This window comes from Naegleria lovaniensis (assembly GCF_003324165.1).
Source record: "Naegleria lovaniensis strain ATCC 30569 chromosome Unknown tig058, whole genome shotgun sequence".
In the NCBI taxonomy this organism is placed as follows: Eukaryota; Heterolobosea; class Eutetramitea; order Acrasida; family Naegleriidae; genus Naegleria; species Naegleria lovaniensis.
Window position 1 is genome coordinate 104388 of NW_025407880.1, and position 21417 is coordinate 125804.

Consider the following 21417-nt stretch of genomic DNA (forward strand, 5'->3'; position numbering starts at 1 on the left):
AAGCTTATGCCATTTCTTGATACTTGTTCTTGCCCATACATCCCTTAATGAGATCAACTGGTAACATAATTCCATCAAGTAAAAGGAATGGTAAATCCTTCCAGAATCCAAATTGTGGAATAATTTCAGTTCCTGACTTCTTCATGGCAAACTTCAAAACAAGAGCTCCAATAATAAAGTAAAGAATGAATCCAACAAGCAACAATGTCAACAACAATCCACCAATACCATATTGTCCCAAAATTGGTTCATCTCCTCCAGGAGTTGGTCCTGGGCCAGCGCCAACACAAGCATACTTGGAGCTACCACTGAAAGTGTAAGTACTGATGGCACCTGTGGCCTCTCCCTCAAATGTGAAAGTTGTAGTGGTTGCAGTTGCATCACATTTCAACTTGATCACTAGCTCACGTCTTGCACTTTGATAGGTATAGGCTTCATGAGTGATTTTAACACCTTGAGTTTCATCGGTTGGAACGAGAGGAACAATTTTTGGGCTTCCCTTATTACCAATAGGGTAGCAGTCGTTCCAACTTGCTGAATATTGATAGGCTTGTGGAGTTGGTGTGAAGGAACATTTTCCTGAGGGTGCGGTAACAGGAAGTTCACAAACATTGCTATTGTTGAGTTAAGAAAATGGGAAAGTTTTAGAATCGAGTTCGAGTGGTAAACAACAATTCCAAAATCCCAAAAAGAGATTTTCCATAATTGATGAAATGATAAATTCATTATTGGTGGCCATTGAAAATAACAAGCATGATGATTACCAACGAGAAATCGATGATTCATAATTTCCGTTTAATTAACAAATTTCAATGTCATCCTTAATACCTATCGGAACACAATACTTACAAGTAATAATCCCATCCCTGGCCAGTAACAGTATAACCACCTTGTTTGTCTGCTCCTGAAACATCAATGGTCTTTCCGTTGGTTGTAGAGTAGGTACAAGCCGCTTCAATTCTGCTCACGATCATCAAGCAACTCATTAGACAACACATTAAGGTTGCCAAGAGAAATCGTTGGTGTTGTTTCATTTTTTTTGTACTTGACCACGAATCGAAACACACCCACAATTTCTAAAGAAATCGACAATATACCATATATTAAAAGGATGGTGTAAACACAGTGTCGGATGTCGTGCTCTCAATACCGTTTTGAATTCGTTTCATGGTCTTACTCAACAATTGGAGAAGGTTGTTTTCACTTTCGAGGCGTTGCGACTCTTCATGTGTTAACATTTCTTTCAGTTTCGTAATGGCACTTTCCAGCATTTCGTTTTTCTTTTCAACATCAGCTTTCAGGTCAAACACATGTTTGGTTTGTGTCTTGTCATTGAGGAGGATTGCTTTTTCCACCCTTTCAAATTTAGGGTTCATGTATTCAGACAATATTTCAGATTTTTGTGAGGCTAGCTGTTGTTGCAAAGTTCCAATCTGTAATGTGAATTGTGTCTTGTTGGATTCGAGTGTGGAGAATAACTGTTGGATTTGAGCCATCATTGGTTCCACAGAGGTTTTCGTCTTGTTATCAACCTCGGCTCGTAATCGAGACAATTCTTGTGACAAGTCATGAACATTGGCATTCAGTTGATTCATTATGAAGGTATCTTGTTTGTGCATTTCGCTCTCCATGTTGGCGATCTTTTGCTTGACGTCTCCAAATTGTAATTGTATTTCTTTTGATTCGAGTTGTCTTTGATCTATTAGTTGTTTTCGGTCCTGCTTGTATTGATTTGTGAAGCTGTTGAAATTGGCAGCCAAAAGAGATAATTGAGAGTTTTGTGATGAAAGCTCTTGTGACAAGCTATCTAGTGACAGATTTATGGCTGTCACCCCTTCCTCCAAAGCTTTGATACGTTTCCTATTCGATTCATCTTCCAGTATGCGCTGCTCACGCTCTTGGTTGATTTTGATGGCAAGTTGATTAAATTTTTCTTCCATCAACGAAATGATGTTCTTTTCAGATAAATTTCTCACACCTTGCTCTTGATAAAAGAGAGTCTCTATTTTTTCTAGAGCTGCTTCCAGTGACATTGTTCTGTTCTCAACCTGTGAGAGATTACTGTTAGTGAGCTCAATTTTCTGTTCGAGCCCTTGCATTTGTTGTTGTCGTTTTTTTCTCACCTTTTCCTGTTGCATCATGGATTCATCAATGGCAGAAATCTTGGAACCCAATTCAGAGAATTTTAATTTTGATTTCACTGCTGAACCAGTAGTTGAAGATGCTTTTGGACTCACTACGCTGTGATGGTCGTAGATTGAGTGATGATCGTCATTATCTTCGCTATGGTGATCTTCATCGTCGTGATGACTTGAGAATAACTCTGGTGTTTGATTGCTCATCCGACTTGCTGAATCTTCAAATATGTTGCTGTTGTGGTTGTATCGATCGTTGTTGAAATTGGCCAAGCTATTATTAAGGCTCGAGGTATTACTGTTAGTCAGTTGCTTCTTTGTTGATAATTGAGAGAAATTAATAAATTTACCAAACGATGATGGAGTGTTGTGTTTACCTTCCAATGAAAGTGCTTGATTATTGTTTTGGTTATTGACACCATTGCCATGGAAATGTAACGGATGATGAGAGGAAGAGAGGGAAGAGGAGGGAGAGAGACCCAACGATGATGTACCAATCGGATTCAATAAAGGCTTGCCTCCTAAACCTTGAAATGATGATGAAGGAGATACTATGTGTTGTTGTTGTTGAGGAGGTCGTATTGGGGAAGGTTGCAAGTGTTGTAGTTGTTGCCCCGATGAGAAGCTCATATCGGAACTGAGAGGAGAAGCCATTGGCAACTTGGAAGATGTTAGCAGTCGTGAGTGGTTTGATGTACCTTGTTGATGCATTCCTTGAGTGGACAATGATGATAATTTAAATAATAACCAAGCTGTAAATTTCAAAACCCGCAACAGCAGCAATCAACAATAAAATTTTTTGAAATTATGATGAAATTGGATCATTTACAGCGGATGTTGTTGCACCACAAACTACGCCTGAGCGTAAAGTGCAAAAACTGACGAAGAAAAAATTCGGCTCGTTTTAGTAAGTCCCGGAGTCAAAAAAAATGGAGTGATTGGTCTGTGGTGTTGTTTTCTGCTTCTCACACAAAAAAACACACCAACAACACACAACAACATGGAAGCTGAATTAGTGGTCATTGAAGAGGGTACTGTGCCTCTATACTGTGTAAGTAATTGATTATCCATATTACCACAACAACAACAACATCAAACAACAATTTCAACACCGACACTAATCTTTACCTCAGCTTGGTGTTTCTGATTGTGATTCGAGTTGCGAAACAAATAGTAATCACGTAAGTACTAGTGAATATCGTTCACCTTGTATTGATCTCAATTATATCAAGGCCTATGAATCACCAGCATTGGATAGCCAATCCACAACGAACCAGAGTACGAACAATGTAAGTATTATGTTTGTCCATTATTCAGTAGTAACACATTTCAAGATTCCTTCATCATCAAGCATCGAGATGAACACTTCTCAGCCATCATCACCAGTAATAACTACTACCTCTACAGTATGTTTCAAATTTGTTGCAATGTGTTTGCTTAACTTGTTCAGGAATGGATCTTCACAGACGAAACTATGTCATTTCCACCTTGCTGTCTATTGCCTAGCACAAGCAGCTTCTCTGGTATTGTTGATGAGACACAATGTACGATAACACCAAACAACAAATGTGATGATGACAATATTTCCCAACAGAGCAAAAAACGAAAATCAAGAACCACAGATGAAGCTGCTGAAGACACTCACAAGGAATATCAATTCACTTTAGAGAAAGGACTGTTTGAATTTGTACCAAAATATAATTCCTTTAAAGAAGTACCAGATGAGAAGAAACAAATTTATGGAATTATATGGGAACAGTTCGCCAAATGTGCAAGAAATATTATTTATCAACATCTACAGATGAGATGTTCAAACTCCATCAGCCATGAAACGGTTGGATGTTGCAACCCAAACGTGTTTTATCTTGCTCTGAGGGGAACAAAGGCTAAATATTACCAATGGTATCAAGACATTTTGTGGAATGGCCTAAAGAAGAGACAGAAGTGCATTCAATTCAGATTTACTGACAGTGTTCCTCCTTTAGACAAATGCAAGCATTGGTCTGAGTTGGAAATTACTCACTCACGTCTTACACGTAAATTCGGAAAGAAGATTACGAAACACAAGATGAAAATTGTATACATTTCTCTCACATGTAATGTGGAAACTAATCAAGTGTGGACATCGTTCAAGTTTGACAAAGAATTCGAGTTTGTACAATAAAACAATTGAATTCAATCCTCAATACTCTAAATCACAAAAAATGTCATCAAATTGGAACTTTTCATCACCATCCACAAACCAAACCACATCTAACAACAACTTTTTTGAAGGTCAATCATATGGACTTTCAAATCAAAATCACCACATATGGTGTTCCTCTCCATTATCTTCTTTCAATGTGCAATCATCGTCATCTACTGGTTTCAGTAGCATTAATCCGGGATCTTTTCAATTTGATTCACCAAGAACATCCACACTATCTTTCGAAAGAATTTATGAAGATCTAATACAACCAAACCAATCCAATTCAATGAGCTATCAGAATATCCCTATTCAATATGGAGGATGTGAACATTTATTTCAAAATCATCAATCCTATTATCCACAATTCAATCAGCAATACATCACACAATCTTCTCATAATTTCTCCACAACCCAACATAACCTTGACAATCCGAACACATTATCATCTCAACCTTCACAACATGAAACCAATCAATCAAACCAACATTCAAACACACAACAAAATACAACAATTACTTTTGTCGATGGCTTCACTCGCATAAAACAAAAGCGAGGAAGACCACCGAGCACAGAAAACAAATTGAAAAATATTATTGATAATGCTGATCTCAATTTCTCTCAGTATAAGCTCCAAGGAGATGCTGTTATTAAATTAAAGAACAAGAGTTTTGCGATATGTAACTCATTACATTTTAATATTGCAAATCCATCTATTGACAAGATGCAGAAAGAATTTCATCAATTCGAAAAAGAGACGAAATCTAATGGGAAGTTGTTGTTGACATGTAAAAAAGGCAGTGAAAAAACAACCAAAAGTATGATTGAACAAGACAAATCTCAATATACAAAAAGCAAGCTCGGATCATTACTTTGCGGAATCGAACTTTTGCTGTATAATAATGGAATTTCAAATTTCTCTGAATTTTTCGATCTATTGATTGACATGTTTCCCGATATTGTTTATCGAACATTAAGCAAACGAAAGGATTATGATGACATTGACACGAAAGTTCGAAAATTAGTCACAAACAAAAAAATACCAGAATATGACTCATATATCGAAATGTATCTAAACAAACAAGAAAAAACAAACCCTATTGCCATTAATGATTACCCAAATGATCTCGATGATCCTGTTTCATCTGAAATTAGTTCTGAAATCGATGAAAATTTTGATGAATATGAAGAACATCAATCAAGTGAAGCAATTAATGAAACAACATCAACAATCTCACAAGAAGAACCTGTAAGCAGTAGTGTAGCTCTACAAACAAGCTCAAATGACGATGATGAAATGGATTGGGAGGACGATGATTATTCGCAAAGTGATGCTTCTTCATCGAGTGAAGAGACAAATCAAAGAAAAAAAGTGACAAAACGAAAGTTGCGAGTAGTACGGAAAAAGTTACTTGATATCCAAGCGAAAGACAAAGCCAAAATCAGTAACACTCAATATAAGGAACTGGTGTCATCTTCAAGCTCCAAAACCACTCCTCTCTCAAGTATGTCATCAGTTCAATCTGTAGTTAGTATTAAGGCCTTAATTGAATTTAAAGGGACACATGAGAAGAATGAAAATATTTTTTTCATCAGCCTTTATTCTTTAGTTAAATATATGATTGAATTATATGTACAATGGGTAAAACAAATATCAACAGACAAGGAATTAGCTGCTCATCTCAACGAAGAGGATAAAAATTGGAAAACAAAAATTAAGTGGTTCAAACTCAATCTCGATGGATCTAAAGGCCGTGTTACATTCGCATGCGCTCCATTAAATATGAAAAATTTTGGGAGTCCTCAATCAAGAGAAGCAGTCCATCCTGTGGCTGTTTGGAAGGGAAAAGAAAATCAACTTCGAGCAATAACTGGAATTATTCGAGTAATGATTGAATCGATGACATGTCATGGGGTGGATGTTGATGGAGTAAATCACAAGGTGGATTTTTGTGTCACAACAGATCTTCTTTCGTTAAAGCGTATCTCTAATCTTAAATTTTCACAAATGTGTCCATATTGCAATACATTGAATACTTTTTGTGACCATTTTCACCTCGCTAGAAGCAAAGAACAGTTGGGTTGTCTGCTCGGAGTTAGTCCATTCAAAATTGTCATCTGTTTGCTCCATATGAAAGAACGAATAATGGAAAGAATATTAATTGATGCAATAATGACGAGCAACAAACGAGAAACTATTGTCAGGATCATTCGCAAGATTCCAAATCTCAATAATTTCAAAATAACTGAGAAAGGACAAAAGTTGAAGTGTTACTTAACCGGAAAACAAGTTAATTCCATTTTAAGCAATTTGAGAAGATTACGTAAGGTAATCGTTCCTCAATATATCACATTAATGAGCAAATTTAGAAATGTGTTGAAATTACTTCAAAATGAATCCTTTTCTGAATCCGAACTTAATAACCTTCAACTCAAGCTAAATGAGATGGAAGAAGTGGTTCAATCTCTTTATACTGATAGTGGTTCTCAAAGTTGGTATATGCATATTCTATTCCATCATGTAATTCCTTTAATCAAAGTATACGGAAATTTGGTTCACTTTGAAACACAGGGATTCGAAGGAGCACACATTGATGATGAAAGGCGTATGAAAAACACATCCAACAATGGAGGAAAGTATAATTATTTGGACAGAATGTTTCCGACATGTAAAGATCAAAGTTTGATCCAGTTCATGCTTCCGAAAATTAGGAGACTCATGGTATGTAGAGATTTGAAAATTCCCTTTCAAAACAGGCAACGAAACAATGAGAAGTACAAGCAATTTCTTGCAATACCCTACCCGATCTTCTCATTCCAAGAGGAAAATGTTGCCTTGTTGTCTTTTGTACCAGGGAAATCTCTCTCCGAAGTGTGTACCCGATGCGAAGATCACGAAGAACATGAAATAACCTCCAAATATGATCCAATTTCAAACGTTCAATATGGCAAGGACAATGCAAATGACAACGACGATGAAAGCGATGCCATGAACATGTTTTCCCAAAGTTGTGATGTGTAATAAATTTTTTGTTAAAAATTAAATTAAATTTTTTACTTTTTGTTGTAATTTAATTTTTCAAGTTGACATCGATTTTCACTCGAAAAAAAATGCCTTCACCTAAAGATGAGGTCGAGTATTTTAAATCACACACCTAAACTAAGATGACACAGCAACTTTGATGTAACTTAGACACCAAGTGATCAGTACAACAAAAGATGGATTTTTATCGTGTAACGAGAAACTTGTTGAACGGAGTAATTACTGTGAATGTGAGTATTATCACCAACAATCAACTAATCCTTGTATAGGACAGTTCTTCTGTGGGAAGAGAACGAGAGATGAGCGCTGAAGAGAATTGCTTTCGAAACTTTAGTAACTGGCTTTGTACAATAGGTGTGGTCTTAATCAGGAGGACACTTTTAATGAACGAACGTCAGCACTGAATAAAACTTTACAAGATTCTGAACCAATCCCGGAGTTTCTGCATTTCGTTGTCAAAAAATTTTTGCCTTTTTGAGTCGAATTTTTTCGCTGGCAGTTTTCTTATGGCGTAGTTTGTGGTGGTTCAATCTCTCCCATACTTTACTGGGAATCTTGTTCATCGTGTCCTCAAGATGTTGAATAAATTTTATGTGGAATTTAAAGACGACATGTTATTCCACCATCACTTGTCAAGATCTGTCATGTGTTATCCAATTTGACAACCCAAAATCCGTTGCAATTCGGAAATGGCTACCACTCATTTTTCTTTTCACACTTTCAAAAAATGTCCACAAGTTACAGCAAACCGCTTGTCGAATCCTTGCTCACCAACTGGGAGAACCGTCAATCTGCCACTGATCAACAAATCCAAACTCAACTCCAACTCCTCTCCGAGACCAAACAAAAATGTCTCGACCAAATTCAACACGACACTGAAATGCTCATCAAAATGATCCAAGATCGAGCTCAATCATTGACCACTGAACTCGAACAAAAATCACAAGAAAAGAGAATGGAATTGGAGAACTTGTTGAAAGAAAAGACTGAATTGAAAAAGTTATTCTCTTCTCATCACGATGTTGCTTGCACAGATCGAGTGGTTTCAGATGAAAATCTCAGTGTTGATGAAAGCGTATTGAAAAAAGTTCAAGATTTCACTCAGTCCAAGATTGTTGAAAATCTTGAAAGTTATCACAAGTTCAGTGTTCCTTCATTGGATTCTACTCTCTTTCAGGACTTGTTGTTGAACAAGTTAGGAAAATTGACCGTTCCTGCAGCTAGTATCAAGACCAGAGTTCCATCTCCTTCTTCTGCTTCTTCAGCAACCAATCATGGTTTTGTCACAACAAGTTCAGCACCCTCAGTTGTGACAAGTCTTGATCGAAGACCTCGAAATGCATCGTTTATGAGATTACCAGTGAATCAGCCAAGTAGCAGCACCAATTCATCATCGTCTGTGGCTTCTAAGAGATTGAGCGTGACTGCAGCCTTGTCTCCATTAGGAACATCTTCTCCAAGAGCCTCTCTTTCATCTCCAACTGGAAGTGGTAATGGAAATGGTTTTGGACAAACTCTCCTTCGTTTCGAAGATAAAATTAAGGACTCTTATGAAAGAATGAGACAATCTACAGAAATTTCATTTGTCACGATGGAATATGACGAGAAGGATCAAAAATTCCTCAAGTTCAGTAAGGAAGGAGCTAAACTTGATGATTTGCTTCAAGAAATGACTCCAGAAAAATCTCTTCATGCCATTGTTAAAGTTGGAGCGATTGAATTTGATGATGTCAAGAGAGACAAGTATGTTGGAGTGACTTTTATTGGAGAGAAAACGAAACAAATTCGAAGAGGTGCTATTACAGCAAACATTAATATTGTGATGGCTCAATATGGATTGACTGTATGTGTTCATGTGAAAGATGTGGAAAATGTGAAAAAGGATATTCTTGAAAAATTGCAAGCAAGTGCTGGAATGAATCGACCACGAGAATATTCATTGTATTGAGTGAGTGGAAGATTGATATTATGAGTGTGTGAATGATCAAGTTGAGCATACGATTATGTGAATGATCAAGTCGAGAGGAATAACAGTATCTAACATTTGAAACGTCCTATCTTCCTTTCTTTCGTTGTTGTGTGATACAACCAATGGCTGACATGTTTAGGTTTTACACAAATGCTTCACCTTACTTTACAAAATGTCGATTTCCAAAAAAAGCAACGTTCATTCCTCGTAATGAGATGCAAAGTTGTATTCTTTCCATTTTCACACCATTTCACTCCAACCACCATTCTTGTTCTCGTCCTCACAGTATTTTCATAAAAGTCCCCTTACCATTTCTTGACCACCAAAAGACGATCTTTTCCATTTATATCCAATATCAAAACAGAGAATTTCCTGCTCTTTCGTCATTCTCTCTTTACGATTATCATTGAAAAGCACCTTCTCCTTCAAGTCAAACTCAACATTAGAAAAAATTCATTACCAATGTCCACTCAAACCACTTCCTCAACCAATAACAAGTGTGTTTTTATCACTGGAATTTCAGGAGGTCTCGGCTCCATTCTTTGTCAAAAACTTTGCGAAAAGGGAGGATTCAAAGTCAAGGGACTTGTTCGAGACGAAAGTGAAAAACAAAATCTTACCAAATTTGGTTGCACCGATGTTTGTGTGGGAGATTTGACCAAACTTCAAGAACAAGACTTTGTCAATTACTTGAAAGGATGCGACTACGTCATTGATGCTGCAGGTGCCACAGATCCCAAGGACATTCGTCGAGTCGAGTACATTTCAGGCAAATATTTGGCCAATGCTGCCATGAAGAGTAATGTGAAAAAATTCATTTGTATGAGTGCCTTAGGTTGCGACAAGGTTGGAGGAGAAGTTGGTGGTACAGGTAGCAGCAGCAGCACACAAGATTGGTCCAACAAGTTGATTTGTGATTGCGTCAAGAATAATAAGGAATTTGGTATCAATCAGTACAAACTCGATCAATTCATCATGTGTGAATGTCAGAATCTTCCTTATTGTGTGGTTCGATGTGGAGATTTGAAAGATGAACCTGCATGGAATAAGATTTTAATTGGAAAGCCAACCCTGGGAGACAAGTATAAGAATATTGAATGTGTCATTCCAAGAGAGGATTTGAGTTGTTTATTGTGTGATCTCTTGTGTGATGATTCTATTAAGAATGTGTGCTTTGAGGTGGTTGGATCCAAGGATCAAGGAATGCCCATTCAAGAAGCCATTAAGCAATTGAAGACTGCTATTTAAGTGAACATGTTCAATTGTGAGTGATTGAGTGAGAACAAGTCTCCTTCTTGTGAATTTCTTCATGGTGTGAGTGTATTCTCTCTTCATTGTGAAATAAATCTTGCTGTTGTGTGAAGTCAGCCAACATTCAAATTAGGAAATTGTTTGAAGGTGTATTAAAAAAATTTTATCAAAATCAAAAAAAAATATTCAACAACACTAAGCTCATCATGTCATCCTCTGCTCGAACCATTACTACTAAAGGTGGAGAGGTGCTCTATGTTCACGTTCCGGATTCATCCGATAAGGAGATTGAAGAATTGTATAAATGTGAGGAAGAGTTAAGCGAAGCTTTGGGAGGATACAAAGGAGGCTCTTCATCATCACCAAATTTAGAGAGTCAGGTAGGTATTGTTTGATCGAGCCATGATCATAATTGGTTACCTTGTTGCAATATTTCATCAATACCACAACAAACAATATTCGGAATTATCACAATAACACATATGATTATTATCATGATTTATGATCACTCGTTCATCAACAACAATAGTACAAGACAACTTTCCAGAAAATTCTGGCATCTGTCTCACCCAATCACTCCAAGAAAGCTAAAGAACTTGCCTGCCAATTCATTCCGAAGTACGCTGCTCATTTTCCATCATTGTCCACAGAAATTTTGAATAGCCAGTTGGATTTATGCGAAGACGAAGATAGAGGTTTAAGAATACAAGCAATCAAAGCATTGCCAAAGCTTTGTCAATTGTGGAATTCTCAAGTTCACATCATTACTAGTGTATTAATTCAATTGCTGAGAGATGCAGATGCTGGTGAAACTCAAATTGTGAAAGATTGTTTGAATGAATTGATGGATCTCGATGCCAAGACTTGCTTTGCTTCTGCTCTGCAACAAATTGCAAGCCCTTCATCGGGTGATGAAGCAATGTTAAGGGAGAAAGCCATAGATTATCTCTCTGATATCATGAAAAAGAAGAATATTAATCTTCAATTTCAAGATGAAAAGGTGCAAGAACAATTTCTCAAGGATGCTGAAAAGATTTTGTCCATATTCACTTCGTCATCAGAGTCGTTTTTAAATCATGAAAAGGAGGCTGAAAACATGAGATTATTTTTGTCTCTTATTTCAAAATTGAAAATGTTTAAGAATGACACGGTAGCATGGATGAAGTTTCTTAAAAATCACTGTCCTGTTGATGTTGAGAGTTCTCTCCATTTGAAAGATGATGCTGACAAGTGGAAATTACGTAAATTCCTTTCTTTCTTAAGAGCTGCAAAGAAAGGAATGACCGAACAAAAAGAAAACTCGCCTTACTTCCCATTCCTCATGAAACATGTATTTCCAAATCTCAAAGATTTACAAAACACTAATGTCGAAGATGACAAATTACGAGTCGTCACATTAAGAACTATTGCAGAGATTGCACACTGTACATCAGAATACTACTCTCGTACTTTTATACCAACCATCTATGACGCTCTCAAAAGCGAAATTCCAGAAAAAGCAGATGCCTCTGCAGTGTTAAACTTTACCAATATTGAGTGCTATCTACTAATTTTCCACCGATTGGCCATTAAGAGCCCTGGTTCGTTAAACGCCGTTTGCGGTATTAAGATTGTTACTGGCCAACCATCAGACACATTTGGAGACTATAAGCATCTTCGACAAGAGATGATTCAAAAACTTCATGTGTTGGAACAAGTCTGTTCTCCCTATGTAGGTCGATTGAAGTCGCTCATCGACCAATTGAAGAAGGAAGGAAAAGAAAAGAACGCAGAGGAGGTCAGAACAAAAACTCAAATTTTCAAATGTATTGAAAACATTGTGACACTCACAAAGGCCCTCAAGAAATCTCGTCCTGAATTTATTCAATTTTATGATTTGATTCCAAGTTGGATTGTCATGAGAAAAAAGCTAAAGAAACATAAGAGAAAGTTTAGTAAGGAAGTGGATGGTAACGACAAGCAAGGAAAGAAAAAGAAGGTGAAGAGAGAACATAACGAAGGAAGTTCAAAAGCTTCCAGCAGCTATAACAATCAACAAAAAAGAGGAAACAACATTACGAGAGGAAAAGGCCAAAGAAATAAGCGAGGAAAACATACAAAGTAAATAAATCAATGAAAATATTGGACCCAACACAGACGTAAATATTGTCCTCGTCGCTTTCTGTAGATTAGGCATTCATTGACACAAGTGTTTCACATAAGACAAGCCAATAATTAATTTACTCCATGTGAAATTACACATAATTCACCACGGATCCTGCTTTTTGCTTATTTTTCTGTGATTTTGATCGTTCATGAATAGGCCTGAATTTGTCCTGTGCTCGTTTTGTTGTTTTGAATTTCTTTCGATGAGCCAATTCTTCTTTTCGCTTGTGGAAAAGTTCAATGCCTGCTTGTTCGTTGCCATTTGCAAGCTTGATGGCCTCCTCCAATAATTTCTTGTTCTTTTCCTCACGCTCTTGTTGTTCCTTAATTCTGCGTTGTTTTTCGTGTGCTTTATCCTCCTTCTCCTTTTCAACCAATTTGTCTTCACGTTCTTGTTCATCTTCCGAAAGTTTCTTTCCATTCTTGAGCTTTTTCAATTTACAAACATAAAATCCATCCATATTGTGTACATGAGGGAAGTAACGCATAGTCAATTTTAAGCTTGGATCAAAATGACGTTCTCCAATTTTGATGAAACCAGGATTACCAAATTGAAGTCCAGTTGGCACAATTTTCACATGTCTCTTCTTGAGAGCATAATTTACGACTGCTTCATTTTCCTCCACACTCACACTACAAGTAGAATATACAATATAACCACCTGTTGGGGAGTCAGCATCGACACAATCAATGGCTGCCAAAATTAATTCACGTTGCAACTTGGAAAGCAGCTCAATGTCCTTCTTTCCCTTTTGGGATTTAATTGAAGGATCACGAGAAATAACACCTAAACCAGTACATGGTGCATCAAGCAACACTCTATCAACCTTTGTAGGCAATACCGTAGGCAAATCACGACCATCATAGTTGGCAACAATACAATTACGTGAGCCCATTCTGTGAATATTCGCAATAAGAGCCTTAGTACGGTCAACGTTGACGTCATTGGCAAAAATCACTCCTGTATTCTTCATGAGAGCAGATAAATATGTTGTTTTACCACCAGGAGCAGCAGCCATGTCAATAACCTTTTCATTCTCTTTTGGAGCAAGGGCCATCACTGGTAAGAATGAAGAAGCTCCTTGCAACATGTAATGTCCAGCTAAATATTCAGGAGTGGCACCGACAGGTACATTGGCATCATAAATCTTTAAACCTGCTTTTGACCATTTATCGAGAGGATCCAAGTTGATACCACGATTGATTAAATTTTGTGCCAATTCTCTTCTTCTTGTTTTTAAAATGTTACTTCTGATTGTGAGTGGACGAGGTTTTTCGTTAGCTTCCAAAAATTCAATCAATTCAGGTAACGAAAACATGGAAGCAAAAACATCAATTAATTCTGGATTGTATCCGTAATAGAGTGATAAATCTGCCTTCAATAATTTAAGATAGTCCTCACGAGAAAATCCTTCCTCTCTTAATTCCTTAAAGTTAGCCAAAACTGAGAGATTCTCTTGAATACGTTCATGAATTTTAGTCAAGTCTTCTGTGAGACCAGCAATTCCAATATCACCTCCCTCTGTATCGGGAAGTTCTTCGTGGTCTATTTAGTGTCGAAAACATTCAAAAACATTAATAGTATAATATGTGAAAGTGTAACCAGGGAATAGAAAAAGTAAATTGCTCCATCTTCTGTTCATATTTCAACAAGAATACATACCCTCTAAATATTCAGACATGACACTAGGTTTATCCTGTCTCTGTGCATCGTCCTCCATTTCTAACCGAGATTCTTCTTCAATTCGTGCCAATCGTTGTCGTTCCTCTTCTGAGAGTTGTTGCAATCGTTGTCGTTCCTCTTCAGTGTATTCGGAAAAGTCATCATTGTCTTCATCATCGTCTTCAAAGAAGTTCTCTTCGGAAAAGACTTTCTTTTTAGAGTACGGCTTTTGAGAAGAGTATTCGTCTTCATCATCGTCTTCTTCGTCCTCCTCACTTAGATCCTCCTCTTGTTGTTTTCGTTTCTTAGAAGGTTGTTGTTGCGAGGATTTTGATTTACTCTTTGATGTAAAGAAATCATCCTCATCTTCGTCGTCCTCTACTTGTTCGTCGGCTCCATTCAAATCTTCTGCATCAAATTCATCATCTTCATATTCATCCAAATCAATATCATCAGCTCCCATCAATTCAACCTCATCATCGTCCTCTTCCTCTACGTGCTTTCTCTTTTTATCTTGTTGTTCCTTCTTGGATGAAAGCAACACTGACTGCTTTTTCTGTTCCGATACAGCCTTGCTATTTTCCTTCACTCCAACAGCAGATTTCTTTTTGCTCTCATCCGATGTTGTTGTTGATGATGATGAAGAGCTCTTGAGGGATTTGATTTTGCTGAGAAGTACTGCTTTGCTTGAGGGCATTTTTTGAAATTCGAAAAATTCAACAATTTTGTTGCATCGCAAATAATAACCGCAATTTTGAAAACAAAATGAGCATAGAATGAGCCAATGAGGGTGTTGATGTCTTTCTCTTTAGAAATAATGATTTTGACATTGTCCAACACTCCACTTTGAATCCATCTCTGGTATTCCAAACAAAACTCTCCCCGTCACTGACTCCAAGATGGTGTTCGTAGAGCAGAAGAAAACTCGTTTCTCACTGATAAAACAAGCATGCAGGGCCCAAACAAGACACACCGCCCACTTGCCACATGTCAACAACGTAACGAAAAAAAAAGTTCATATCTTTATCCACACACAAAAATGTTATCTTATCAGCCGAAGCGCTCGGCACTGCACCTACTCTCCGTCCTTCTCGTTATGGTTGTTGTATTCATCACGAGAATGGATGTTGTTCAAGGTCAAGCCATGGGATTTGAAAGTGAATCCAACACATGCAAACTCGACCTCCAAGTGGATCCTCAGAGTTTCATTGCTCGTATTTCAGATTATCGCGACAACCACTTTGATCTTAAAAAGGTTAGTATGAGATTGTATTCTGTGAATACTAATGATGATGATGATTATGTGTTGTTTGTGTCTAAATCCGTGTTGTGAACCACCACCGTTGTTGTTCTTGATCGACGTTATTGACACCAATCATCATGCGTTATCTTTGGTTTCTTACGTGCTATTTGTGCGCTGACATGCTGGTTCATTCGCTTGACATGCATGACTAACCCTTCATCTCTCTCTCGACATGAACCACACAACAACATGATCTTCATCTCTTTCCTCAACATGAACCACCATGGATTGAATGTGATCCTGTAGGGAGTCTATCTTGAAGTCAAACCTTCCAATCCGTACGTGACTCCAGCCATGGACTTTAACAATCCACAAGTACATCCCACTTTCGAAGTGGTCAAACCTCCTCCAATTGTTGAATTCGTTTCAGATCCAGTTCTCTTCACTCGTGGCGATGACTTTTGTCGTTTGAATAACAAATTGAAGGAATATTTGAATTTCATTTACGATAAGGAACCTACTCGAATGCTCGACAAGTTCTTCCTAGATCACAAGGTAAAATTCAAACCAATTGCAGCTGGACCTGTTAGTCAATCATTACAAATCACCTATTCCTTTCCTTATGTGCAATCATGGTATGCCTTGACCAATTTGTTCAAATTTTTAGATCAACGTGGAGCAGACACGACCACGAAAATCCAAAATAACAATCAGAGACCCAATCCAAGATTTGCCACTCGAGGTACTCTACCAATTCTCAAGAGTGTTATTCAATTTTTAGATCAGGGTGATGCTTCCTTTAAGAAATTATCTCCTCCAACCAAGTATTTCTTGTTCCAAGTATTTAATTACTTCTTGGCTGGTATGGATGCCTCTTCCAAATGTGATTTACCAAATTTTGCCAAATCCGTTACTGGACACATGTTAACAAGATCCAATATGGTCGATTTGGTAAATTTCGGAAATCAAAATTCCATCAAGAATCAATTGAAACTCGTGAATAATAATCCAGCTCAGGCTGTTTTGGATGGTTTCAAACGTTTTGCTCAAACTCTAGGACGTACTCCTTGCCAAGACGATGCCAACAATAATATTCTCTATTTTGCTAAAAAGTATGATGCCGATGCTCAAAATCCAAAGAACTTTCCATTCACTGCCAATCACTACTTGACCGAGTTGTTGAAGGATAATAATCCAGTGGATTTATTTGCAACTCAACAAAATGCTCCTGAATTTGATCATTCCTTTTCCAAGTTACCATTGGTCTTGGGTGGTGTTGAAACAGTTGTATTCGAATTGAGATCGTTGGAACAATTTTTATATGATCCCACTCAGCAAGATTCGTTGAGAGAATTTGCAACCTTATTGCCATCGTATTTCAGTATTGGTAAATCAATTCTTGCGAGCAAGTATGATACTCAACAGATTGATTTTGGAATGAAGATGTGTCATAATGGAAGAATTGTGAATTATGATGCCACCATTTCGTTTGCAAAGAATGGAGATGGTACTGCTCAACAGGAACAAGTCTCTCAACAACAAATTCATCAGCAAAGAGAAGAGAAAAGAGCAATTCTTAACGCTGCTGCTGACATTAGAAAAGAAAGAAGGCAGGAACAAGCCAATAATAATGTCAAATCCTTATATTATTACGAAGAAGATGATGAAGCAGCTCAAACTTTAGAAAATGAAGAACAAAACATCTCATTGATAAGAGAAGAGAGAAGAAAGGTTCGAGCACAAAAACGATTGGACAGAGAGAAACGAAGAGAAAAAGAACAACAAACTCATACTTCACAAGTTCCAACCGAAGCACAAGTAAGAAGAGAATCATTGAGACTGGCAAGAGAAAAGAAGAGATTGGCTCGTGAAGAGGAACGTGATGTAGCTGCTGGTGTAAAACCTGTAACTGAACAAGATTTGAAACAAATTATTCAACAACAAGAAGAAAAGAAGAAACAAGAGCAACAACAATCATCCATGAAACATGTTGGAGGAATCACTCATCAAGTTGTCAAGAATGGAAATGGTGTCAATGTGAACATCAAATTGAGATTTTATGATTAATCAAATAAATGAATTAAGAAAAGCCTTTCTTGGTGTCAGCAACTCAAGTGGGGAACAGACTTTGAATTAAGATCACATTAATTTTAATTTTCTACAAGCTAACAGGGAAGTTTGTTTTATTGCAAAGATGTTATGTTTTGATCCTGAACTCTGCTGTGTTTACAATGTGTACCCATATCAGTAATCAACAAAAAACCGGTACTTATGAAGGTCCTCTTTTAGAGTAAAAATCCAAAAATTTCGTGACAAGCTGTCCCTTTCCGCATTCATTCAAACTTTCAAGAAAAAAAATGTTGCACCTATTGATTCCATCCCTTGTTGTACCGCAAGATGTCTCATTGGACCGACTCATTATTTCAGAGCGTGATCGCTTGTATTATAATCGACTTGTCAAGCTCTTGTCCATTCTTTTTAACCCTATCACATTGATGGCTCTGTTTTTACTCTACAAGTCGTACATTACCAATGACTTGATCATACATGAGCCTGTAGAGAGAATTTCATCCATTCCCTACATCAAAATATTGTTTTACGTGTGTTGTTCTCATCTCACTCTTTGGTACAACTCTTACATTTCATTCACTCAGTACCTTCTTCTATGGTTTGCCATTCCAAGTGATTTCTTAGTGATGTACTTTATCTATACCCATAACATTAATTTTGAAGGGTTTAGATATTTTCTATTCCTGTTCCTGTTGCTTTCTTGTTTCCTTCAATTTATTTCAAAGATCGTAGAGACATTCAATATTAGTGCAGAGACGATCATTTTGGAACGAATGAGACTTAGCGTGGGAATTCCCTCACAGAATTCTCAGACTTTATGGACTGCGTTCGAACCAAGTTCAGTATCTACAGTTCGTTCATTAACAGCAGCGTCAAGAATGAACATGCAACAATTACAGAGCCATAAGGATAACTTGTTGCAAGAATTGAAAGATATCAAACAGGAGGTAAGTGTTTATTGAGCGGAAAGTTATTCCATGATTCTAAATGATAACGTTCAACATATTTCAGATCAAGAAAAAGAAAGGACAAACATCCATGAACCGTGTCAACAGAACAAGTGTTGCTTCTGCTTCTACCAATAGAACTACTACAATGAATACCACAACCAGTACTTCTACTTCTCAATACTTCAACATATACAGTGGTTCCAAAGACCTACAGAGCGACACTTGTTGTATTTGTTTGTCCAATCCTCCCTCTTATCAATTCAAACCATGTTATCATTGTTGCGTTTGCGAAGAATGTGTCCTGAATCAGTATCCAAATACCACTTACTTGGAAAAAGATAATGCATCAGAAGGAGAAGAGCAAGATGATGGTTTTGATGTTGCAACATCTCTTGACACTGATGAATATTTGGATTTCAACGAAGGAAACATATTCCTTAATCATCCACCCAAATATATTCCTAGGGGAGCCTTTGCAAAATGTCCAGTCTGTAAAATGCCTGCCACCGAATTGGAAATGTATCACTATGTGAATAAGTGCCATCTCATGAAAAACAGAAATACCACCACAAGTAATAATGAAACTTATCATTTTCATGGAGTGCAGAGAGGAAATGTTGAAACTCAATTACTGGTGAGATATTGTAAGAATAACCCAGAAATTTTGAAAAAATTATCTCGTGAAGCTTTGGAGCAAATGAAAATCTTATTAGAGATCTATGATATGCTATCTCAATAATGCTTGACATCATGACATAAACTGCAATCAATCGGCTCTAACGTGTGTGTTTGGTAAACGAAAAGATGAATTTCCACGGAATTGTATTGTTTGAGAAAATCAAGAAAGGTTTTACTCTTCGCAAAATATGATGAAAAAAAAATATCCTTAAACACAACACCTAATTTTATCGTAAACTAAAGTAGTTCAAAGTACAACAATCTATACTCTTTCCAAGTGCAATACTATGATCTTAGATGTGACGAGTTGAATCTCCACGGAGTTTTCTTTCTTGTCTCCTTAACAATCTTGTAATCACTTTCAATAAAATACGTTAAAAAAAAATATCCTTAAACAACAACACCTGATTTTCTCGTAAAACTAAAGAATTTCAAAACAATACAATCCTTGGTATTACCAAAAGCATCATCCTGATCTTAGAACTGCAGAGATGAATATCCACGGAGTTTTCGTTATATGAATTCTGGGTACTCCGTATACTACACATCTTTCAGCAGCTGCTTGTTTGGCGAAAACAACAAATAACCAGCTTCTTACAGAGTCAACCAGCTGTGACATGAACATTTATTTCTTGATATTGGTTATTTGTTGTAAAAGAACTCTCTGATTTCATGCTCTCAACCAAAAATCCGGACCACCCTTTCACTCGCCCCCTGCTTAGACCCTTAAATCATCCAACAATTAAAAAAAAATAGCCAGCTTCATGCACCAAAATGAAGAGAACATCCAGTAGCATCGTTCAACGGTTAATTACCCACAACAACAGCAGCCACACATCGAGCCTCACCAAAACAACAAGACAATATTTTTGCCCCAGAAATTGTGTTTTCAATTATGCTTTGTCGAACAAACCAAACATAATTGTTCCGAACAACAAATTGTTGTGTTGTCCAACAACAACAACCACATTTGGCCAAATACGTTCTTACACCACCACAAATTGGTGGAAGGAGAAAGAAGCATCAACAAATGATAATGATGTTACGTCAGCACCTTCATCCTCCGAACCAATCACTCTCTATTTGATGGATTACGAGAGTTGGAACGCACAACAAGTAGCTTCAGTATTGACTTCTCCTAAATCTTTGGGTGGTGCTGGTTTGTCGGTTGATGATGTGAAGCCTTTGTATGAGGCTGGCTTTAAAGGCACATCTCTCCACAACATTGTTGAGAATATCAAGTTGGACGGTGTAAAGTATGCCATTGATCAACTGCAAAGTACTTATAACAAGAGTAGCATTCCTCAACTCTCCGACACTTGTCAAACTGTTGTATTTTGGGTGCTCGATCAATTAATGACCAGACAATATTCACTATGGCAATTGGAGCCAGTGAGTAAACAAATCATACAAAAATTGGGCGAACCAATTGCAAAAGGAGGTGCTGATTTGAGTCTTGATCAAGTTTCTTCATTAGATAGCAAAACTCTCTATAGCATTGCAAAAAATGTAGTCTCTTCCAAGGAGACTTCTTTCATTAGAAATCTTGACTTGAGTTCAGGTACAACACTTGTCCAATGGGTCAAACAATTTCTACTACAAAACCATAAGATTCAAATTGAGCTGAAAAAAATTCCCAGCTCTATTTCCTTCGAAGCACCTATATTCAACAATCTTGCTTATCAAAACAACAAAAACACTGTTGAAATGATGGCTGATGTGTTGATAGGAAACATTTGAGGACATACCTTTTAGCACCTTACACCTTACACTTTAGTGCCGTTTGCAATGGCACGTAGTCCCAAAAAGGAGATACAAATAGCACTTAACACTGGAGTGCCAAATGCAAACAGCACCTGACACTTGAGTGCCGAGTGTCATCAGCACCTGTATATTTTTTAATTTATTTAAATATTATTTTGAAATTACAAACCTCCGTCTTCACGGTTGTGAGCAACGGGCCTCAAAATTCTCTTCACTACACAATCATCATCGAGTATAGGAAACAGCATCACGAACGCAATTTTTGGACAATTCGTCTGACAACGACAATACCAAATGATCATCTACGAAATTTAGTTTATG

General features: G+C 37.2%; 11 protein-coding genes across 11 annotated transcripts; 8 read left to right on the forward strand and 3 right to left on the reverse strand.

Moving 5' to 3' along the window:
• Window positions 1-4: 4 nt before the first annotated feature.
• C9374_012359 (uncharacterized protein) lies at window positions 5-1034 on the reverse strand (the record flags this gene model as incomplete). The annotated part of the gene is made up of 2 exons (XM_044688117.1): window positions 5-614; window positions 850-1034. 2 exons carry the CDS (start codon window positions 1032-1034, stop codon window positions 5-7), a joined length of 795 nt encoding a protein of 264 aa, XP_044542430.1.
• Window positions 1035-1103: 69 nt separating this feature from the next.
• C9374_012360 (uncharacterized protein) lies at window positions 1104-2846 on the reverse strand (the record flags this gene model as incomplete). The annotated part of the gene is made up of 1 exon (XM_044688118.1): window positions 1104-2846. One exon carries the CDS (start codon window positions 2844-2846, stop codon window positions 1104-1106), a length of 1743 nt encoding a protein of 580 aa, XP_044542431.1.
• A 289-nt stretch (window positions 2847-3135) lies between these two features.
• C9374_012361 (uncharacterized protein) lies at window positions 3136-4299 on the forward strand (the record flags this gene model as incomplete). The annotated part of the gene is made up of 5 exons (XM_044688119.1): window positions 3136-3186; window positions 3269-3316; window positions 3368-3424; window positions 3470-3541; window positions 3586-4299. The coding sequence occupies 5 exons, from the start codon at window positions 3136-3138 to the stop codon at window positions 4297-4299; spliced, it is 942 nt and encodes a 313-aa protein (XP_044542432.1).
• A 40-nt stretch (window positions 4300-4339) lies between these two features.
• C9374_012362 (uncharacterized protein) lies at window positions 4340-7342 on the forward strand (the record flags this gene model as incomplete). Its single annotated transcript, XM_044688120.1, has 1 exon — window positions 4340-7342. One exon carries the CDS (start codon window positions 4340-4342, stop codon window positions 7340-7342), a length of 3003 nt encoding a protein of 1000 aa, XP_044542433.1.
• A 748-nt stretch (window positions 7343-8090) lies between these two features.
• On the forward strand, window positions 8091-9311 carry C9374_012363 (uncharacterized protein; the record flags this gene model as incomplete). The annotated part of the gene is made up of 1 exon (XM_044688121.1): window positions 8091-9311. The coding sequence occupies one exon, from the start codon at window positions 8091-8093 to the stop codon at window positions 9309-9311; it is 1221 nt and encodes a 406-aa protein (XP_044542434.1).
• Window positions 9312-9794: 483 nt separating this feature from the next.
• C9374_012364 (uncharacterized protein) lies at window positions 9795-10580 on the forward strand (the record flags this gene model as incomplete). Its single annotated transcript, XM_044688122.1, has 1 exon — window positions 9795-10580. One exon carries the CDS (start codon window positions 9795-9797, stop codon window positions 10578-10580), a length of 786 nt encoding a protein of 261 aa, XP_044542435.1.
• A 209-nt stretch (window positions 10581-10789) lies between these two features.
• Window positions 10790-12687, forward strand: C9374_012365 (uncharacterized protein; the record flags this gene model as incomplete). The annotated part of the gene is made up of 2 exons (XM_044688123.1): window positions 10790-10963; window positions 11113-12687. 2 exons carry the CDS (start codon window positions 10790-10792, stop codon window positions 12685-12687), a joined length of 1749 nt encoding a protein of 582 aa, XP_044542436.1.
• A 130-nt stretch (window positions 12688-12817) lies between these two features.
• C9374_012366 (uncharacterized protein) lies at window positions 12818-15088 on the reverse strand (the record flags this gene model as incomplete). Its single annotated transcript, XM_044688124.1, has 2 exons — window positions 12818-14274; window positions 14392-15088. 2 exons carry the CDS (start codon window positions 15086-15088, stop codon window positions 12818-12820), a joined length of 2154 nt encoding a protein of 717 aa, XP_044542437.1.
• A 423-nt stretch (window positions 15089-15511) lies between these two features.
• On the forward strand, window positions 15512-17701 carry C9374_012367 (uncharacterized protein; the record flags this gene model as incomplete). The annotated part of the gene is made up of 2 exons (XM_044688125.1): window positions 15512-15646; window positions 15941-17701. 2 exons carry the CDS (start codon window positions 15512-15514, stop codon window positions 17699-17701), a joined length of 1896 nt encoding a protein of 631 aa, XP_044542438.1.
• Window positions 17702-17991: 290 nt separating this feature from the next.
• On the forward strand, window positions 17992-19393 carry C9374_012368 (uncharacterized protein; the record flags this gene model as incomplete). Its single annotated transcript, XM_044688127.1, has 2 exons — window positions 17992-18651; window positions 18716-19393. 2 exons carry the CDS (start codon window positions 17992-17994, stop codon window positions 19391-19393), a joined length of 1338 nt encoding a protein of 445 aa, XP_044542439.1.
• A 713-nt stretch (window positions 19394-20106) lies between these two features.
• C9374_012369 (uncharacterized protein) lies at window positions 20107-21072 on the forward strand (the record flags this gene model as incomplete). The annotated part of the gene is made up of 1 exon (XM_044688128.1): window positions 20107-21072. One exon carries the CDS (start codon window positions 20107-20109, stop codon window positions 21070-21072), a length of 966 nt encoding a protein of 321 aa, XP_044542440.1.
• Window positions 21073-21417: the final 345 nt, after the last annotated feature.